Source organism: Poeciliopsis prolifica, unplaced genomic scaffold (genome assembly GCF_027474105.1).
Source record: "Poeciliopsis prolifica strain line A6 unplaced genomic scaffold, Auburn_PproV2 SCAFFOLD012, whole genome shotgun sequence".
NCBI lineage: Eukaryota > Metazoa > Chordata > Actinopteri > Cyprinodontiformes > Poeciliidae > Poeciliopsis > Poeciliopsis prolifica.
This window is the reverse complement of record NW_026562387.1, coordinates 1,843,965-1,862,776: the sequence shown is the minus strand read 5'-3', so window position 1 is coordinate 1,862,776 and position 18,812 is coordinate 1,843,965. Positions and strand designations below refer to the sequence as shown.

General features: G+C 42.3%; 1 protein-coding gene and 23 non-coding genes across 24 annotated transcripts; all 24 read left to right on the top strand.

Moving 5' to 3' along the window:
- The first annotated feature begins 276 nt into the window (after window positions 1-276).
- Window positions 277-9,536, top strand: map3k8 (mitogen-activated protein kinase kinase kinase 8). The gene is made up of 8 exons (XM_055037918.1): window positions 277-349; window positions 1,004-1,372; window positions 1,460-1,630; window positions 3,613-3,874; window positions 4,618-4,724; window positions 5,609-5,761; window positions 7,440-7,686; window positions 7,774-9,536. Exons 2-8 carry the CDS (start codon window positions 1,031-1,033, stop codon window positions 7,896-7,898), a joined length of 1,407 nt encoding a protein of 468 aa, XP_054893893.1. The 5' UTR covers window positions 277-349; window positions 1,004-1,030; the 3' UTR covers window positions 7,899-9,536.
- A 2,177-nt stretch (window positions 9,537-11,713) lies between these two features.
- Window positions 11,714-11,785, top strand: trnag-ucc (transfer RNA glycine (anticodon UCC)). The gene has a single exon. It is a non-coding gene; the product is annotated as a tRNA-Gly (tRNA).
- A 274-nt stretch (window positions 11,786-12,059) lies between these two features.
- On the top strand, window positions 12,060-12,131 carry trnag-ucc (transfer RNA glycine (anticodon UCC)). The gene has a single exon. It is a non-coding gene; the product is annotated as a tRNA-Gly (tRNA).
- Window positions 12,132-12,584: 453 nt separating this feature from the next.
- Window positions 12,585-12,656, top strand: trnag-gcc (transfer RNA glycine (anticodon GCC)). Its single transcript has one exon. It is a non-coding gene; the product is annotated as a tRNA-Gly (tRNA).
- Window positions 12,657-12,938: 282 nt separating this feature from the next.
- Window positions 12,939-13,010, top strand: trnag-ucc (transfer RNA glycine (anticodon UCC)). Its single transcript has one exon. It is a non-coding gene; the product is annotated as a tRNA-Gly (tRNA).
- A 281-nt stretch (window positions 13,011-13,291) lies between these two features.
- trnag-ucc (transfer RNA glycine (anticodon UCC)) lies at window positions 13,292-13,363 on the top strand. Its single transcript has one exon. It is a non-coding gene; the product is annotated as a tRNA-Gly (tRNA).
- Window positions 13,364-13,469: 106 nt separating this feature from the next.
- trnag-ucc (transfer RNA glycine (anticodon UCC)) lies at window positions 13,470-13,541 on the top strand. The gene has a single exon. It is a non-coding gene; the product is annotated as a tRNA-Gly (tRNA).
- Window positions 13,542-14,002: 461 nt separating this feature from the next.
- On the top strand, window positions 14,003-14,074 carry trnag-ucc (transfer RNA glycine (anticodon UCC)). Its single transcript has one exon. It is a non-coding gene; the product is annotated as a tRNA-Gly (tRNA).
- A 106-nt stretch (window positions 14,075-14,180) lies between these two features.
- trnag-ucc (transfer RNA glycine (anticodon UCC)) lies at window positions 14,181-14,252 on the top strand. The gene has a single exon. It is a non-coding gene; the product is annotated as a tRNA-Gly (tRNA).
- A 106-nt stretch (window positions 14,253-14,358) lies between these two features.
- On the top strand, window positions 14,359-14,430 carry trnag-ucc (transfer RNA glycine (anticodon UCC)). The gene has a single exon. It is a non-coding gene; the product is annotated as a tRNA-Gly (tRNA).
- A 106-nt stretch (window positions 14,431-14,536) lies between these two features.
- trnag-ucc (transfer RNA glycine (anticodon UCC)) lies at window positions 14,537-14,608 on the top strand. The gene has a single exon. It is a non-coding gene; the product is annotated as a tRNA-Gly (tRNA).
- A 98-nt stretch (window positions 14,609-14,706) lies between these two features.
- Window positions 14,707-14,778, top strand: trnag-ucc (transfer RNA glycine (anticodon UCC)). Its single transcript has one exon. It is a non-coding gene; the product is annotated as a tRNA-Gly (tRNA).
- Window positions 14,779-14,884: 106 nt separating this feature from the next.
- Window positions 14,885-14,956, top strand: trnag-gcc (transfer RNA glycine (anticodon GCC)). Its single transcript has one exon. It is a non-coding gene; the product is annotated as a tRNA-Gly (tRNA).
- A 105-nt stretch (window positions 14,957-15,061) lies between these two features.
- Window positions 15,062-15,133, top strand: trnag-ucc (transfer RNA glycine (anticodon UCC)). The gene has a single exon. It is a non-coding gene; the product is annotated as a tRNA-Gly (tRNA).
- Window positions 15,134-15,238: 105 nt separating this feature from the next.
- trnag-ucc (transfer RNA glycine (anticodon UCC)) lies at window positions 15,239-15,310 on the top strand. Its single transcript has one exon. It is a non-coding gene; the product is annotated as a tRNA-Gly (tRNA).
- A 276-nt stretch (window positions 15,311-15,586) lies between these two features.
- Window positions 15,587-15,658, top strand: trnag-gcc (transfer RNA glycine (anticodon GCC)). Its single transcript has one exon. It is a non-coding gene; the product is annotated as a tRNA-Gly (tRNA).
- Window positions 15,659-16,109: 451 nt separating this feature from the next.
- On the top strand, window positions 16,110-16,181 carry trnag-ucc (transfer RNA glycine (anticodon UCC)). Its single transcript has one exon. It is a non-coding gene; the product is annotated as a tRNA-Gly (tRNA).
- A 106-nt stretch (window positions 16,182-16,287) lies between these two features.
- On the top strand, window positions 16,288-16,359 carry trnag-ucc (transfer RNA glycine (anticodon UCC)). The gene has a single exon. It is a non-coding gene; the product is annotated as a tRNA-Gly (tRNA).
- A 106-nt stretch (window positions 16,360-16,465) lies between these two features.
- Window positions 16,466-16,537, top strand: trnag-gcc (transfer RNA glycine (anticodon GCC)). The gene has a single exon. It is a non-coding gene; the product is annotated as a tRNA-Gly (tRNA).
- A 105-nt stretch (window positions 16,538-16,642) lies between these two features.
- Window positions 16,643-16,714, top strand: trnag-ucc (transfer RNA glycine (anticodon UCC)). The gene has a single exon. It is a non-coding gene; the product is annotated as a tRNA-Gly (tRNA).
- Window positions 16,715-16,820: 106 nt separating this feature from the next.
- On the top strand, window positions 16,821-16,892 carry trnag-gcc (transfer RNA glycine (anticodon GCC)). The gene has a single exon. It is a non-coding gene; the product is annotated as a tRNA-Gly (tRNA).
- Window positions 16,893-17,167: 275 nt separating this feature from the next.
- On the top strand, window positions 17,168-17,239 carry trnag-ucc (transfer RNA glycine (anticodon UCC)). Its single transcript has one exon. It is a non-coding gene; the product is annotated as a tRNA-Gly (tRNA).
- Window positions 17,240-18,048: 809 nt separating this feature from the next.
- trnag-ucc (transfer RNA glycine (anticodon UCC)) lies at window positions 18,049-18,120 on the top strand. Its single transcript has one exon. It is a non-coding gene; the product is annotated as a tRNA-Gly (tRNA).
- Window positions 18,121-18,570: 450 nt separating this feature from the next.
- Window positions 18,571-18,642, top strand: trnag-ucc (transfer RNA glycine (anticodon UCC)). Its single transcript has one exon. It is a non-coding gene; the product is annotated as a tRNA-Gly (tRNA).
- Window positions 18,643-18,812: the final 170 nt, after the last annotated feature.

Sequence of the window (18,812 nt, the reverse complement as noted above, 5' to 3'; positions counted from 1 at the left end):
TCTTTCACATCTTCACCATGGATGCCCACAAACTCAAAGGACTCTCTGCCTTCTCCTCCCTCTCGTATTTCTTGACGTAAAAGGTCTTTGAACAAAAAGAAATGGTCTGAGCAAAAAGGGAAAAAAACAACCTTTTGACTTTCCATCTCTGAATACCAAAGAAAAAAGGCAAACCAAAAGCTGCAAAGAGAAAGTATCCGCCCAACCAGCGTCATCTCCTACGTGCAGTCGACATATAACTTCCTTTGTTTACTTCCTTTAGAGTCAGCAGTCAGACTCTGATCACAGACTCCACCAGACGCACTATGGGAAGGCAACGATGATGATGATCTCCTGTTACACATCTTAGGTAAGTGTTGCATGTCTCCATTTAGTCATAATGATTACATTTTTTTTATTTGTTTTTTTTTCATATCTGGTGTGGTATGCCAAGTCTGAAGGAGGTTTATTGTTAATGTATTACAATTTCTACAAAGTTCAGATCACATAATTTACACATTGAGCAGTACACAGCCAGCGCAACAGAATAAACCTTCACAGAGGCAAATAAGGTGGTGAACAAAGACATCTGGAATGACGTACACAACTGACATGTTTCACACATTCATCTGTATTTCCAATTTGTCAAGTAGGCAGTGGTTTTCTTTTTCTTTTCCCTTTTTGTTTCCTTCTTCCTTTCTTTCTAAGGGTTAATTATTTTATGTTTCTGTAGAAAGCGGGTGTTTGTCTTTAGTTTGCTGTAAATCAGTCAAGTTCCGTCCCTCTCCTCCCTAATGACTCCCTGTCAGTCTGTAAACGGAGGGGCTGACCTTCGCTGGAGTTTCCCGGCTTTACTCTGCAACTGCTCCTTTGCCTCGAAAACACTCCCAGCAGCCCCTCCCCGCCAAATGCCTCAGTCAGGCTCTGTCCAAGCATGAGTGTTGGTGTAGGTGTACGTTCTGCAGGGCAGACCGCAGAGAGCCGCCTGACCAAAAACCAATGACCTCCTGATGTCTGATTTCAGGTCGCGAGAGAAGACACAAGCGCCACGATGGATTACAAATATGACACCGGACTGGAACTGCTGTTGGCTCACATGAACGTAGAGGACATCATCAACGCAGCAGAGACGCTCTATCAGCTCGAGGAAGAGGAGGAAGAAGTGGGCTTGTCGTTTGATGAAGAGGGGCTTTCCCAGGAGGAGATGGACGAGAACGAGGAGATCGGGGACAGAGTGAGTCCGGGGAAGGAGCAGAAGGACTACGCCAACGGGGTTGGGGGTGTCCGCTACGGGTCGGTGCAAGACATCCTGGCCTTCGTGAACCTCCTGTCCAACATGCAGGCTGCGGCTCTGCAGCACCTGCCCGAGGAGATGGGAGTCCTCCTGAACAAGGTGCGGCTCGCTGCCTTCACCCACAGGTCTTTTGCTGACGCTTAGTGTTTTCTTTCAGAAGTTTAACTTTGTTTTTATGCTGTGCAGAAGGACATGGCTGTTAAGAAAGGCCGCTATCAGATCAACCTGGATGTTCTCCTGTTTCCATGGAAGTTGACCTACAAGAATCCAGGCTCTGGTCTCGTGCCTAAGGGCTCCTTTGGGAAAGTTCACTTGGCTCAGGACATTACGACCAGGAAGAGGATGGCCTGTAAACTGGTGAGTGCTCTCTGGAATTCGACCTGCGCCTGATTTCTTGTAACTCTCTCTCTCTGAGTGCCAAATATTTCCTCAGCCCAAGTGAAGTACAGCGTGCTCGTGTGGCGGCGCATGCAGAGACCAGTCATGTGTGCATAACTCAGCCACAGTTTCCTCTGAATTGAAAGAGGAAGAGAGCGCGGCGCTCTGTTGAAAACGTACAAAAAGGGAAAAGGCTGAAGCAAGACTGGACATTCAACATAACTTCCCACTGCAGCCCTTGTTGTCTTTTCTTCTTCTTTTTTTCAACAATTTCAGTGAAAATGCCACAATTTCCACAAGACATCATGTGATCTTTATATGTGTGCAACGATGTCTATGTGCGTCTGTGGCGCTGTGGTTGTGGAGGGGGTGTTGTTTACTCTTTGGTGCATGGAAAATATTGACAAATGAGGAAGGAGCAGTTTCCTACCTTTCCTACCTATCAGAACTTCATGTTGACTCTGCACGCTGCAGTGAATACGCTGGGAAAACTTCCTGGAGCCAGTTTATAGGGGATGCTGGGAATCTCTGAGTCATGACATGGAGGTCACAAAAAATGCTGCTATAATTAAATCACTTTGCTAATATATTATGCAAAGTTGCAATATAGTTTTTTTCTTCTTCTTCTCTATTTGTTTCAGGAACAAGTTGGATTGGATTTGTCTTTTTTTTCTGCAGGTTAACCAAGATAACTACTGTTAGCAACATAAGATGGCAGACGTATTTCATGGCATGTTCTCCACTTAAACACATTATTAATGCATTCAGTACTTGAGGTTGTGTAATATTATGATGACTTGCAATCGACTTAGTGAAAATATAAGTGATCACACTGGCACTGTTCCTATCTTCAAATTTTCCAGTCGTTCCGAAATACAATGCAGCACAGGTTGTTCAGCTGCATGATTTGCATGAATATTATCTGTATTCCATGCAAAATACGTTTCAAGTTATGTTTTAAAGTCACAAAATAAAGTGATGTGTGATGGAGGAAGAAGGAAAATAGTGGAAAAAGCCCCAGGTGTCCTATAGGTGTGTCACCCATTTTGGATTGTGTTGTTGTGTTGGTAGAGAACATTTGGCTTTTGAATAACTTTCAGTCCAGGAGATTCATTTGAATTGGAACTCGGAAACTCGCAGAACAAATGGAATGTGTCAGCAAGAGTTGTTGTTCATCGCTAAGCTAAACTAAGTTATCCGGCCTGGCTTAGCTTCCTTCCAGGTGATTTAGAGATGTCAAACAACAGGTTGGGGAAGCAACCACTTTTCTCTGGTATGAAGGCTGAAGACCTGCAGCTTCAGTCTTTAGAGCAGGACTGAAGCTGCCAGTCTTGATGTGAAGATTGCGGTTTTGCGGCTAGCGTTAGCTTTGTTGCTAAGCTAAGTCAAAATCAGAAAAGCTGCAGGTAAACCGGAATCTCTGAATGGCCTAAACTGAACACACACACACACACACACACTGATTAGCATAGCTTGTGCTCTGCTATGCTAATCAGTGTTATTGACCTAGTTTCCTACAACTTCCTGAACTTCCTATTTTGTTCATGTTTTTTTAAGAAGCCCAACATAGAACTATTTGTAAACACTTTTTAAAGTGCTACTATTAACCTATAATAATTTCACATTTCAAAATTTTCCCTAAAGTTTTAAACATTTAAAATGTTTATATTAGTTCAAAATTGTCGGTTATATCCCAACATAAATGATACTTTAAGCGTTTTAGGCACATAGTGTTTTTATATTTGACAGTACAGCAATCCCTGTTTGCGTATTAAAATACATTTGGCTAAAAACCTTGCTCTTTCTTTCTTACTTGATGAACTCTTTCTCTAGCATTTCATGTTTCTGCAAGTTTGCATGTTAATTTATTTACCAAAAGCATTGCTCCATCCTTTAACTTGAGCGAACACGTCCACTCCTGCTATTGATTTCAACTTCGCGTTCGATCTTTCTCCCCACAGATCCCCATCGAGAACTTCAAAGCAGCCGATGTGGAGTTCCAGGCCCGATTCCGCCACGAGAACATCGCGGAGCTGTACGGCGCCGTGCTCTGGGACCAGAGCGTCCACCTGTTCATGGAGGCTGGGGAAGGTGGCTCAGTCCTGGAGAAGCTGGACAGCTGCGGGCCCATGAGGGAGTTTGAGATCATTTGGGTGACCAAGCAGGTCCTGCGCGGGCTGGAGTACCTGCACTCGCACAAAGTCATCCACCACGACATCAAACGTAAGAGAAACAGGAAATGAATGCTTTGCTCTTCACGCCTGTTAGCGGACGTGCTGAGCTTGCCGAGGAAATGGCCGAGCAGCTTTGTGACAATATCCTAGTTTCGCTTTGAAGCGAAGCCTCAGATGAGTGTAGTTCATGTCACTCATTTTCTGAGAAGGAAAAGTGACTCATTTAAGACAACCAGAAAGCAAATCTTCAAATGCTGCCAGGTGAGGCTGACAAAAATCCGATGTTCACCATCAATGCCCGGAATGTAGAGCGTAAAGAAGAAATATGATGAAAGGTAGCCACCCAGTACAGCTGGGATCAAAGGATTTCACTCACAAATCTGTCAGCCTTAAAGTATCCCAGTGTGGAAATTCCAACCTCGTTCTCAGTCAGAGCTGGTGTCTGGAAAAAGGGCTAAAGGTTTACGACAACAGCCAGCCTGTCCCTCTGGTTTGTCTCTGTGGTATGCAACACATTCCTGCTAATGATCAAACCCCAACTCTGTTTCTCTCAAGGAGTGTTTTGCTGGCAAGGATTAGCTTCACCAAAACCATTCACTTCACTTCCTTGTCCACATGCCTTTGACACACCCTACATCCTTCTCATTTCAAATCAGCACAAAACACATTCCACAGCCTCTAGGTTGGAATGTGTTGGCTTTTTTCTGCAGAAACTCCAAAATTGCTAAAAAGACAAAAGAAAAACCTCTCCGATTTGCAACATCTCTGAATCATTGCGTTCTCCTTTCTCAGCCAGCAACATCGTCCTGATGTCGGACAAGGCCGTGCTGGTGGACTTTGGTCTGACGGTGCAGATGACAGAGGACATGTACACCCCCAGAGACCTCAGAGGAACAGAGGTAAGAAAAAACAAAACAAAAGCCTGATGCAACCGTACAGGATGCAAGCGTAAGCTTCTTTCGAACACAGCCTCTCTCTGTTGCTGCTTCCTTGAATCAAACTTGATGCATGTTTACTAGAAAAGCCAGCAGGCGTCTTGTTTCTGACTCAGGCTCAATTCCCCCCCTCACACAAGTTTTCACTAATTAGTCATTAAACTTGTCTGCACTTGTTTGTCCTTTTGTGACACTCTTCTAAAGATCGAGCTCTTGAGATCAACGACCAGCAAGCTTTACTTGCTGGACACAAAACTCAGAACGGTTTTGTGTCTGTCCAGGACGCTCTCGCTTTGATCTGCAGGAGGTTTTGGAAAGAGTTCAAGGGATTTCTCAAACGCCCGTCTCTCCCAACAACATACGCTCCCTGCTTTTCAGATGTTTGAGCCTGTTTGTGTGTCACATCTGCACGCAGAGCCTCTCGCGGCTTGGCTTGCGGAAAGTCCCAGGGCAGACACCCAGTGGCAACAAGAGAGCGAGAGAGAGCCTGAGAATACGGCGAGATGCTCAGACACAGATTAACACGGGAGAGCAAGCTGGAATTTCCAGCAGAGAAAAACAAAGATGAACTCAGCTGCTGTGTTTGCTTTTCACTCGAAGGCCAATAAACATTTGGCACTGAACATACCTTGACACACATACACACAGAGCGTGGGCCGAAAGGTTAGCTTGTTTATCCCAGAAAGCCCCTTTTTGTGTAAGAGGACACTTCCTGTTTGCTGCTTCTCTGATAGTCAGAATTCAATAGATGATCACTAAAAGTGGAACAGCTTTCACTTCTCGTTCTGTCGTTTTGGGTCTGCAGCCCACATGTGGCATTTATGTGGTTTCACGTTCTTTTCAAACAGATGTATATGAGTCCAGAACTGGTTCTGTGTCGAGGACATAACACCAAGACGGACATCTACAGTCTGGGCACCACCATCATCCATATGCAGACTGCTAGTCCTCCCTGGGTCAGGCGCTACCCGCGCACCGCCTACCCGTCCTACCTTTACATTGTGAGTACTCTTGCTCATTTCAATTGTTTTTCTCACTTTTGACATGTAATCATAGACAAGCACAACGTAAGTCTCAAACAGAATGGTTTGGAGAAAGTTCATAGTACCATTGCGCGGGGATTTGCAAGGAGCAAGCAAATCAGGAACAGAAATCCATATATTCACTGAGGCGACTGTGACTCAGTGGGCAGAGGCGTCATCTTGCAATCGGAAGGTTGTGGGGTTGATTCCAGCTTCCTCCTGGTCAAGTTGACCCCAAGTTGCATCTGTGAAAGCAAATGGGTTAATGTAACTGTACTATGAAGAGTTCTGTCTATTGAAACTGAGTGAAAGGAGCTCCATATGAGATGAGTCCATTTATCATTTAATCTGGCATAGCATCAGCTACATGCAAAGTGCATGCTGGGGTCCTTCAACCCAGGTTTCAAGGGCCGGAGTGCTGCAACTTTTGGATGCGTCCTTGATCCAACACACCTTAATCAAATTACCTCATTATTTGACTCGGGTGTGTGGAAGCAGAGACGCATCTAAAAGTTGCAGGACGCCGGACCTTGAGGCCTCCTCTATTGACTGAACACTTTAAATACTGAGGGAGCAACTTTATTAGCAAGCCAACACATGTTTGGCTTGTGGCCTTTATCAGGATCCTTACAAACCACCGAAACAGTTTGTGCTTAAATAAAAACAGATACTGCACTCATCTACAACAGGTACCAGAGGACAAAACTGGTGACGTAAACGGTGGAGTGATGGGCAGCGACGGCACCGTCCGACCGTTAAATCATTTGCAAGAAGACGCTTTGCTGATGCATCAGTCGAGATTGACAGAGTTCAGTACTGGGTTGCGTCTGTACTAGCATAACACCGGCTAAACACGTCATGTGGTTGCACGGCACGGGGCGTGCAAAGATGAAGCTGCATTCTAGAGTTGGAACCAACTGCAAGAGAATTTTGACATTTTGTCAAACAAAACAGTCCAACCCAACCCTATGGTAACCCTATCATACTTGTCTCAGTACTTTTGCCTAGTTGTTATGCTCATCAGGCTCATTATCCGGTTTATAGACTAAAACTGACCTGTTTTTGTTTCAGGCTAAGTTCTTGTGTCGAGACCACCAAAATGCCAGACAGGCTCACATGTCGCTGCCAAACATAGGGCATCCAATAATAATTACTAAGAGACATTTTTTGCTATCATTGCATTTGTCAATATTGGAGAAGCAAGATAAAGTCAAGCTTGGCAACAAAACTCCTCAAGACAGGCAGACATAACTTGCTGCGCTTAAAAGCCTGACGTCAGTTTCCGTGACTTATTTCAGACTAGATTGTGAGGAGATAAGATGAGTTTGACCTATTGCACACTTAGTGAGCCAACGTCACTTCTGCTTCTTTGCGTCTCTACTTCTTCCATTACATGGTTCTGCTTGTTGAATGGTTACCTTTTATTTTTTTTAATATACTGTATATTCAAGCAGTTACTCACTTCTCCATGAAACCCGTCATGGAGCATTGGTTATATACCTCTGCAGTCTCAGTCTTACTATAGCCCATTGTTCTGTTTTTAACTTGTCAGACAAATTGCTATGTTTGCTGACAGAGATATTTTGGGACATTTGCACACCGTTTGGTCTGGCTGAGGTTTAATGAGACGCGTCCTGTGTTCGGTGTGTGCTGACAGATCCACAAGCAGGCCCCGCCTCTGGAGGACATACCTGAGGACTGCAGCGCGGCCATGCGCTCCTTCCTGGGGCGAGCCCTGGAGAGGAACCCCGCCCTGCGGAGCTCTGCATCCGAGCTGCTGAAGGACGACGCCCTGAACCCCCCCAGGGAGGACCAGCCGCGCTGCTGGAGCCTCGACTCGGCCCTGGAGGAGGCCACCCACGCGTTGCTGCGGCAGCCCAGCCACCAACACGACACAACGCAGGGTGAGCCCTTTGGAACTGCGCTCCAAACTGTCATGGTATCAGAGACGCAACTGGATTTTAACACATGCTCGCCTTTCTCCTCTGCAGAATCATCTCTGTACTCCGAAGACTCTGGCCACTTAAGGAGGAAGGGCTCGCTGTACATTGACTTGGGGGCCTTGTCAGGGTACAGCAAACTGGTGACAGGACCCCCTACCTCTGAGTACGGCTAACGTTTCACCCCCAAGAGACTGCTGTGACCAGAAGCCGAGCTGTGGTTACAGCTGGCTGCCCATCTGCTTTGATCCTTTGAGTCGTAACTCACAGTGAGCTGCAGGCAGCGTGACTCATGAGGAAAACGGAAGAGACATGGTACCCGGGTTCAGCAGACTCTTTACATTAGGTGGAAGCAGATGTTGTGACAAGTTTTTTTTGGTTTTGTTTTACACTCGCAGCCTTTAAGCCTCAAGTTTAAGCCTTAAAGAGACGTGAGTGAACAGAAGCACATCTGCTTTGAGTCTCGCATCTATTAATGGGTGGAATTGTCTTCCCACAGACTAACATCATGGTACTGTGGGGAGTTCAGTTGACCGATGATGCAGCAATGACTGTTTTTTTAGCAAGAGTTTCCTATATCCTTTCCAGCTAAAGTGGGTACATGTATGTTTTATTTACATATTCTCATTAATCCAAGACACCTTTTCACATCTTTATGTTTTGCGAAAGAGGAAATTCGTAAAAAAAACCCCCAAAAAAACATAGACAAAGTCATTCAAACATAGCGATGGATTCCTGCAGGTTGAAATAAAGTGTGTCATTAAAGATATAGATCTGCAGGAGAAATAAAGAACCACCACTCTGTGGTGGTTCTTTATTTCTATATACTCATCAGAAACAATTCTGACTTCCTGAATTAATTATTTTTTAGCTCATGTTGGAATCCTTTTCTCTGGGGACTATTTTATTCTCTATCAAAAACACTTTCCTTTATGACAGGCTGCATAGAATAGGGTTATTTGTTGTAAATAGCTCTTTAACGAGGATCCCAACTAAAAGAAAAGCTGCGAAGCTGTGACGCACAAAAAAACTGGGTTTCATTGTGGTTGTTTGCAAAATAGACCAGTTTTGATAAAGCCAAAAAAAAAAAAAAAAAACATTAAAAAATGTACATCCCAATTTTTTTAAATTTTTTTTTATCGGAAACAAGTTTTTTTCCCCTAAATTGACGTTATAAGTTTCTTTTCAAAACGTCAAGTCTCGCCTAATCATGAATGGGAACGCAGCTCCTGAGGCTTTTCTCAGGCAAACACTGCAGCACAGCGACTGCTGAAGAGGCGTTGAGAAAGGCCAGGCAATATTTATTGTTTACTTTCCTTTATTTTCTTTGCGGTCGGAACCGGAGCGCAGCTTCTCACGGCTCGACAGACTCGCATCATCCAGACACGACCGGCTGTGATGACGTAAAGTTGGCTTTTGCGAGTTCAAGCTCTGAGCTTACAGCGTTTTAAGCTCTCTGCCGATCGTTTTTGGCGTGAAGCTGGCCTGGAAGGGGTGCCGGTTTATCTCTTGGAGTGTAAGCTATATGTTTACGTATGTGTGAATTACACAGGCATGTACTGAATCATTCTGTAGTTCAATTATGGACTTTCCTCTTGTTGATTCCTGTGGAATATTTATACCATCCCCTCTTCCCTTCCACTCGTCGTATGAAAAAAAAGCTGAAGAATGCATATGTGATTTGTGTTGTGCACATCTTGTTAGATAATGTCTGCTATATCCACTTTTTTGGTATTAATCATAAAAATTACCCGGTGTTTGCAATATGTTTATTTTGTATGTAATAAATACAATAAAAGAAGCAAAAAAAAAAATCCAGTGTCACTGTATTAATCACTATGTCCAACAACAACTGAGTCATTTTTTTAACAGACTATGTCGCATCCATCAATCTATAATATCCTATTACGTTTTAGGACGCTGTGAGTTAATCTATTCTACACATACAAAGAGTTGCAATGAATATATAACAAGTTCATATTTGTCACATCACTACCAGATTGTTCAGTTCAAATTTGAAATTATGTGATTGAGCCCAAAGGGAAAATAAATGCTGCAACACAAATTATTCAGTGCTCTTGAAAGACATTTGGGTTCTGATAGCTGTAGCAGTCTGTGTTGCAGCAGCTGTGTTGTTCATAACTTTCTTGATTAGTCCAAGACAAACAAAAAGTAGCACCAATGCAGTGAGGTGAAAGGGAATTTATGGATGGTTTTAGAAATAAGAAACAAAGAAAACCAAGATTGCCTTTGTCCATACTTTGCAAAATAGCTCAATTTCAAGACGGATGTCCTCGCGAAAACAAATGGATCTCCTCCGCCTGCTCAATGAGAAACGAATAAACCAATCTAAAGGATGATGGTTCTGAAATGTGTTCTGGGAAAAACTTCAGCACAGATTGTACACAAAGCTATAAGTCTAGAGGCTTTTATATAGTTTAAATGCTACATTTTTGGCAATATTTCATTTTAAAAAATGCAAAAATGCATCTTATTTTTTCACTATTGCTATTTTTTCACTATTGCAGAATTGTTTCTGAACCTCAGAAAACCTCAGAAGCTTGATGTTGAGAAAGGACCCCCGTGTGAGATATATATATATATATATATATATATATATATATATATATATATATATATATATGTGTGTGTGTGTGTGTGTGTGTGTGTGTGTGTGTGTGTGTGTGGGTGTGTGTGTGTGTGTGTGTGTGTGTGTGTGTGTGTGCTACCATCAGAACAATTATGGCCAGCCCTTCGTCAGCAGCTCATTTCTGTAGGAAACTCGGTGATTGTAAAGAGCTTTGCAAATTCATTCCCCACACCTCTGAACAAAATGTTAAATATGGCAAAATGCCATAAGTGAGTTATTTTCTCTTTCTTTTATTCCTGCTTGAAAACTACATTCTTTGGCAATTTGGTAGAAATGCAATAAAACGAAGATGGGGGAAAAATGTGTGCAGTCAACTTATGAATAATATTTCAACAAGCCTCTAAGCTACGTTGCTGTGACTGCGACCATATTTAGTCATGGCCAACATCAGCTTGTGATATTACATCAGGGAAACCCAGAACTGGAAAAGGGTTTTCTCCTATCTGCATTCTGGGCCTACACTTCCTCTTTCTAAATTCATCACGAGTCACTGCTGGACGAAGCTGACACTCCTGCGAGCAGCTGCAGCTTCCAGCTGAACGCAGCAGTCCCGTTCTGCCACCTGCTGGTCAGAGGGGGGTACTACATCAGCGTTGTCACATTCCATTCTATAACTTTTACATATTTTTGGAATAAATATGGTTTTGTTCTCATGATGGTGGTATATTGGTCAGCATAACAATTAACATGTGTTATATTCCCGGCCTTCAGATAATTTTACAGGAAAAACAAAAGACAGGTACTTGTGGTCAAATTTTGCTTCAATTGAGCTTTGGAACTGATATCACTGCACGTGACGTCAGTTCCAAATTTTGGACAAATATTTCAATTTTTGTACGGCGATGGCGGTATAGTGGTCAGCATAGCTGCTTGCCAAGTAGTTGACCCGGGTTCGATTCCCAGCCATCGCATTGAAGTACCGACATTAAGGAGTTATGTTTTGGCGTTTCGTTCTTTAAATATAGGTATGCTGCAGAAACAAATTGCACAAATTCAAGCACTGTTGTGCTGATGGTGGTATAGTGGTAGCATAGCTGCTTACCACGAAATTGTCACAGGCTCAAATCCCAGCCATCGTAGTCCTTTTCCTATATAATGGAGGAAGGCTTCATGTCTTGTTGTTCCGTGCTCTAAATCTTGATAATCTGCAGAAAATTTTTTGAACAAACATAAATTACTGTCAGGCGATGGTGGTATAGAGGTCAACATAGCTGATTGCCAAGTAGTTGACCCGGGTTCAATTCCTATTTAAGGAAGGAAAGCATGATATCTTGTTGTTTTGTGTTCTAAAACATGGTAATCTGCGGAAAAATTTTGTACAAATATCTTTAGTTTTGTACGGCGATGGTGGTATAGTGGTCAGCATAGATGCCTTCCAAGCATTTGACCCGGGTTCAATTCCCGGCCATCGCATGGAATTACCGAAGTGAAGGAGTTATGTTTTGGCGTTTCATTCTTTAAATATAGGTATGCTCCAGAAAAAATTGCACAAATTCAAGCACTGTTGTGGTGATGGAGGCATAGTGGTCAGCATAGCTGATTGCCTAGCAGTTGTCACAGGTTCATTTCCCAGCCATCGTAGTCCTTTTCCTACACAAGGAAGGAAGGCTTGATATCTTGTTGTATTGTGTTCTAAAACATGGTAATCTGCGGAAAAATTTTGTACAAATATCTTTGTTTTTGTACGGCGATGGTGGTATAGTGGTCAGCATAGCTGCCTTCCAAGCAGTTGACCTGGGTTTGATTCCCTGCCATCGCGGTCTATTTCCTATATAAGGAAGGAAGGCATGATATCTTATTGTTTTGTGTTAAAAACTTGGTAATCTGCGGGAAAATTTTGTACAAATATCTTTGTTTTTGTACGGCGATGGTGGTATAGTGGTCAGCATAGCTGCCTTCCAAACATTTGACCCAGGTTCAATTCCCGGCCATCACAGTCTATTTCCTATATAAGGAAGGAAGGCATCATGTTTTGTGTTCAAAAACTTGGTAATCTGCGGAAAAATTTTGTACAAATATCTTTGTTTTTGTACGGCGATGGTGGTATAGTGGTCAGCATAGCTGCTTGCCACGAAATTGTCACAGGCTCAAATCCCAGCCATCGTAGTCCTTTTCCTTTATAATGGAGGAAGGCTTCATGTCTTGTTGTTTTGTGCTGTCAACCTTGGTAAATTGTGGAAAAATTTGGGACAAATATTTTCATTTTTTTAAGGAGATGGTGGTATAGTGGTCAGCATAGCTGCTTGCCAAGCAGTTGACCCGGGTTTGATTCCCGGCCATCGCAGTCTATTTCTTATATAAGGAAGGAAGGCATGATATCTTATTGTTTTGTGTTAAAAACTTGGTATTCTGCGGGAAAATTTTGTACAAATATCTAATCTTTTGTATGGTGATGGTGGTATAGTGGTCAGCATAGCTGCCTTCCAAGCAGTTGACCCGGGTTCAATTCCGGCCATTGCAATTCTTTTCCTATACAATGGAGAAAGGCATCATGTCTTGTTGTCTGGTGCTGTCAACCTTGGTAAATTGTGGAAAAATTTGGGACAAATATTTTCATTTTTTTAAGGAGATGGTGGTATAGTGGTTAGCATAGCTGCCTTCCAAGCAGTTGACCTGGGTTCAATTCCCGGCCATCGCAGGCTATTTCATATATAAGGAAGAAAGGCATGATATCTTATTGTTTTGTGTTAAAAACTTGGTAATCTGCGGAAAAATTTTGTACAAATATCTATGTTTTTTTATGGCGATGGTGTTATAGTGGTCAGCATAGCTGCCTTCCAAGCAGTTGACCCGGTTCAATTCCCGGCCATCGCAGTCTATTTCATATATAAGGAAGAAAGGCATGATATCTTGTTGTTTTGTGTTAAAAACTTGGTAATCTGCGGAAAAATTTTGTACAAATATCTATGTTTTTTTATGGCGATGGTGTTATAGTGGTCAGCATAGCTGCCTTCCAAGCAGTTGACCCGGGTTCAATTCCCGGCCATCGCAGTCTATTTCATATATAAGGAAGAAAGGCATGATATCTTGTTGTTTTGTGTTCAAAAACGTGGTAATCTGCGGAAAAATTTTGGACAAATATCTATGTTTTTTTACGGCGATGGTGTTGTAGTGATCAGCATAGCTGCCTTCCAAGCAGTTGACCCGGGATCAATTCCCGGCCATCGCAGTCTATTTCATATATAAGGAAGAAAGGCATGATATCTTGTTGTTTTGTGTTCAAAAACTTGGTAATCTGCGGAAAAATTTTGTACATATATCTTTAGTTTTGTATGGCGATGGTGTTATAGTGGTCAGCATAGCTGCTTGCCAAGCAGTTGACCCGGGTTTGATTCCCTGCCATCGCAGTCTATTTCTTATATAACGAAGGAAGGCATGATATCTTATTGTTTTGTGTTAAAAACTTGGTAATCTGCGGGAAAATTTTGTACAAATATCTAAACTTTTGTATGGTGATGGTGTTATAGAGGTCAACATAGCTGATTGCCAAGTAGTTGACCCGGGTTCAATTCCCGGCCATCACAGTCTATTCCCTATATAAGGAAGGAAGGCATGATATCTTGTTGTTTTGTGTTCAAAAACTTGGTAATCTGCGGAAAAATTTTGTACAAATATCTTTGTTTTTGTACGGCGATGGTGGTATAGTGGTCAGCATAGCTGCCTTCCAAGCAGTTGACCCGGGTTCAATTCCTGGCCATCGCAATTCTTTTCCTATACAATGGAGAAAGGCATCATGTCTTGTTGTTTGGTGCTGTCAACCTTGATAAATTGTGGAAAGATTTTGGACAAATATTTTCATTTTTGTAAGGCGATGGTGGTATAGTGGTCAGCATAGCTGCCTTCCAAGCAGTTGACCCGGTTTCAATTCCCGGCCATCGCAGTCTATTTCATATATAAGGAAGAAAGGCATGATATCTTAATGTTTTGTGTTCAAAAACTTGGTAATCTGCGGAAAAATTTTGGACAAATATCTTTGTTTTTGTACGGCGATGGTGGTATAGTGGTCAGCATAGCTGCCTTCCAAGCAGTTGACCCGGGTTCAATTCCCTGCCATCGCAGTCTATTTCCTATATAAGGAAGGAGGGCATGATATCTTGTTGTTTTGTGTTCAAAAACTTGGTAATCTGCGGAAAAATTTGGTACAAATATCTTTAGTTTTGTACGGCGATGGTGGTATAGTGGTCAGCATAGCTGCCTTCCAAGCAGTTGACCTGGGTTTGATTCCCGGCCATCGCAGTCTATTTCCTATATAAGGAAGGAAGGCATCATGTTTTGTTTTCAAAAACTTGGTAATCTGCGGAAAAATTTTGTACAAATATCTTTGTTTTTGTACGGCGATGGTGGTATAGTGGTCAGCATAGCTGCCTTCCAAGCAGTTGACCCGGGTTCAATTCCCGGCCATCGCATTCCTTTTCCTATACAATGGAGGAAGGCATCATGTCTTGTTGTTTGGTGCTGTCAACCTTGGTAAACTGTGGAAAAATTTGGGACAAATATTTTCATTTTTTTAAGGAGATGGTGGTATAGTGGTCAGCATAGCTGCTTGCCAAGCAGTTGACCCGGGTTTGATTCCCGGCCATCGCAGTCTATTTCTTATATAAGGAAGGAAGGCATGATATCTTATTGTTTTGTGTTAAAAACTTGGTAATCTGCGGAAAAATTTTGTACAAATATCTATGTTTTTTTATGGCGATGGTGTTATAGTGGTCAGCATAGCTGCCTTCCAAGCAGTTGACCCGGGTTCAATTCCCGGCCATCGCAGTCTATTTCATATATAAGGAAGAAAGGCATGATATCTTGTTGTTTTGTGTTAAAAACTTGGTAATCTGCGGAAAAATTTTGTACAAATATCTTTAGTTTTGTAAGGCGATGGTGTTATAGTGGTCAGCATAGCTGCCTTCCAAGCAGTTGACCTGGGTTTGATTCCCGGCCATCGCAGTCTATTTCCTATATAAGGAAGGAAGGCATCATGTTTTGTTTTCAAAAACTTGGTAATCTGCGGAAAAATTTTGTACAAATATCTTTGTTTTTGTACAGCGATGTTGGTATAGTGGTCAGCATAGCTGCCTTCCAAGCAGTTGACCCGGGTTCAAATCCCTGCCATCGCCATCCTTTTCCTATTCAATGGAGGAAGGCATCATGTCTTGTTGTTTGGTGCTGTCAACCTTGGTAAATTGTGGAAAAATTTTGGACAAATATTTTCATTTTTGTAAGGCGATGGTGGTATAGTGGTCAGCATAGCTACTTGCCAAGCAGTTGACCCGGGTTCGATTCCCGGCCATCGCAGTCTATTTCTTATATAAGGAAGGAAGGCATGATATCTTATTGTTTTGTGTTAAAAACTTGGTAATCTGCGGAAAAATTTTGTACAAATATCTTTGTTTTGTACGGCGATGGTGGTATAGTGGTCAGCATAGCTGCCTTCCAAGTAGTTGACCCGGGTTCAATTCCGGCCATCGCAGTCTATTTCCTATATAAGGAAGGAAGGTATCATGTTTTGTGTTCAAAAACTTGGTAATCTGCGGAAAAATTTTGTACAAATATCTTTGTTTTTGTACGGCGATGGTGGTATAGTGGTCAGCATAGCTGCTTGCCAAGCAGTTGTCACAGGTTCAAATCCCAGCCATCGTAGTCCTTTTCCTATACAATGGAGGAAGGCTTCATGTCTTGTTGTTTGGTGCTGTCAACCTTGGTAAATTGTGGAAAAATTTTGGACAAATATTTTCATTTTTGTAAGGCGATGGTGGTATAGTGGTCAGCATAGCTGCCTTCCAAGCAGTTGACCAGGGTTCAATTCCCGGCCATCGCAGTCTATTTCCTATATAAGGAAGGAAGGCATGATATCTTGTTGTTTTGTGTTCAAAAACTTGGTAATCTGCGGAAAAATTTTGTACAAATATCTATGTTTTTTTACGGCGATGGTGTTATAGTGGTCAGCATAGCTGCCTTCCAAGCAGTTGACCCGGGTTCAATTCCCGGCCATCGCATTCCTTTTCCTATACAATGGAGGAAGGCATCATGTCTTGTTGTTTGGTGCTGTCAACCTTGGTAAACTGTGGAAAAATTTGGGACAAATATTTTCATTTTTTTAAGGAGATGGTGGTATAGTGGTCAGCATAGCTGCTTGCCAAGCAGTTGACCCGGGTTTGATTCCCGGCCATCGCAGTCTATTTCTTATATAAGGAAGGAAGGCATGATATCTTATTGTTTTGTGTTAAAAACTTGGTAATCTGCGGAAAAATTTTGTACAAATATCTATGTTTTTTTATGGCGATGGTGGTATAGTGGTCAGCATAGCTGCCTTCCAAGCAGTTGACCCGGGTTCAATTCCCGGCCATCGCATTCCTTTTCCTATACAATGGAGGAAGGCATCATGTCTTGTTGTTTGGTGCTGTCAACCTTGGTAAACTGTGGAAAAATTTTGGACAAATATTTTCATTTTTTTAAGGAGATGGTGGTATAGTGGTCAGCATAGCTGCTTGCCAAGCAGTTGACCCGGGTTTGATTCCCGGCCATCGCAGTCTATTTCTTATATAAGGAAGGAAGGCATGATATCTTATTGTTTTGTGTTAAAAACTTGGTAATCTGCGGAAAAATTTTGTACAAATATCTATGTTTTTTTATGGCGATGGTGTTATAGTGGTCAGCATAGCTGCCTTCCAAGCAGTTGACCCGGGTTCAATTCCAGGCCATCGCAGTCTATTTCCTATATAAGGAAGGAAGGCATCATGTTTTGTGTTCAAAAACTTGGTAATCTGCGGAAAAATTTTGTACAAATATCTTTGTTTTTGTACGGCGATGGTGGTATAGTGGTCAGCATAGCTGCCTTCCAAGCAGTTGACCCGGGTTCAATTCCCGGCCATCGCATTGAAGTACCGACGTGAAAGAGTTATATTTTGGCGTTTCTTTCTTTAAATATAGGTATGCTGCAGAAACAAATTGCACAAAATCAAGCAATATTGTGCTGATGGTGGTATAGAGGTCAACATAGCTGATTGCCAAGTAGTTGACCCGGGTTCAATTCCCGGCCATCACAGTCTATTCCCTATATAAGGAAGGAAGGCATGATATCTTGTTGTTTTGTGTTCAAAAACTTGGTAATCTGCGGAAAAATTTTGTACAAATATATTTGTTTTTGTACGGCGATGTTGGTATAGTGGTCAGCATAGCTGCCTTCCAAGCAGTTGACCCGGGTTCAAATCCCTGCCATCGCCATCCTTTTCCTATTCAATGGAGGAAGGCATCATGTCTTGTTGTTTGGTGCTGTCAACCTTGGTAAATTGTGGAAAAATTTTGGACAAATATTTTCATTTTTGTAAGGCGATGGTGGTATAGTGGTCAGCATAACTGCTTGCCAAGCAGTTGTCACAGGTTCAAATCCCAGCCATCTTAGTCCTTTTCCTATACAATGGAGGAAGGCATCATGTCCTGTTGTTTGGTGCTGTCAACCTTGGTAAACTGTGGAAAAATTTTGGACAAATATTTTAGGTTTTGTACGTCGATGGTGGTATAGTGGTCAACATAGCTGCTTGCCAAGTAGTTGACCTGGGTTCAATTCCCGGCCATCGCAGTCTATTTCCTATATAAGGAAGAAAGGCATGATATCTTGTTATTTTGTGTTCAAAAACTTGGTAATCTGCGGAAAAATTTTGTACAAATATCTTTGTTTTTGTACGGCGATGGTGGTATAGTGGTCAGCATAGCTGCCTTCCAAGCAGTTGACCCGGGTTCAATTCCCGGCCATCGCGGTCTATTTCCTATATAAGGAAGGAAGGCATGATATCTTATTGTTTTGTGTTAAAAACTTGGTAATCTGCGGAAAAATTTTGTACAAATATCTTTGTTTTTGTACGGTGATAGTGGTATAGTCGTCAGCATAGCTGCCTTCCAAGCAGTTGACCGGGGTTCACTTCCCGGCCATCGCAGTCTATTTCTTATATAAGGAAGGAAGGCATCATGTTTTGTGTTCAAAAACTTGGTAATCTGCGGAAAAATTTTGTACAAATATCTATGTTTTTGTACGGCGATGGTGGTATAGTGGTCAGCATAGCTGCTTGCCAAGCAGTTGTCACAGGTTCAAATCCCAGCCATCTTAGTTTTCCTATACAATGGAGGAAGGCATCATGTCTTGTTGTTTGGTGCTGTCAACCTTGGTAAATTGTGGAAAAATTTTGGACAAATATTTTCATTTTTCTAAGGCGATGGTGGTATAGTGGTCAGCATAGCTGCCTTCCAAGCAGTTGACCCGGGTTCAATTCCCGGCCATCGCAGTCTATTTCCTATATAAGGAAGGAAGGCATGATATCTTGTTGTTTTGTGTTCAAAAACTTGGTAATCTGCGGAAAAATTTTGTACAAATATCTATGTTTTTTTACAGCGATGGTGTTATAGTGGTCAGCATAGCTGCCTTCCAAGCAGTTGACCCGGGTTTGATTCCCTG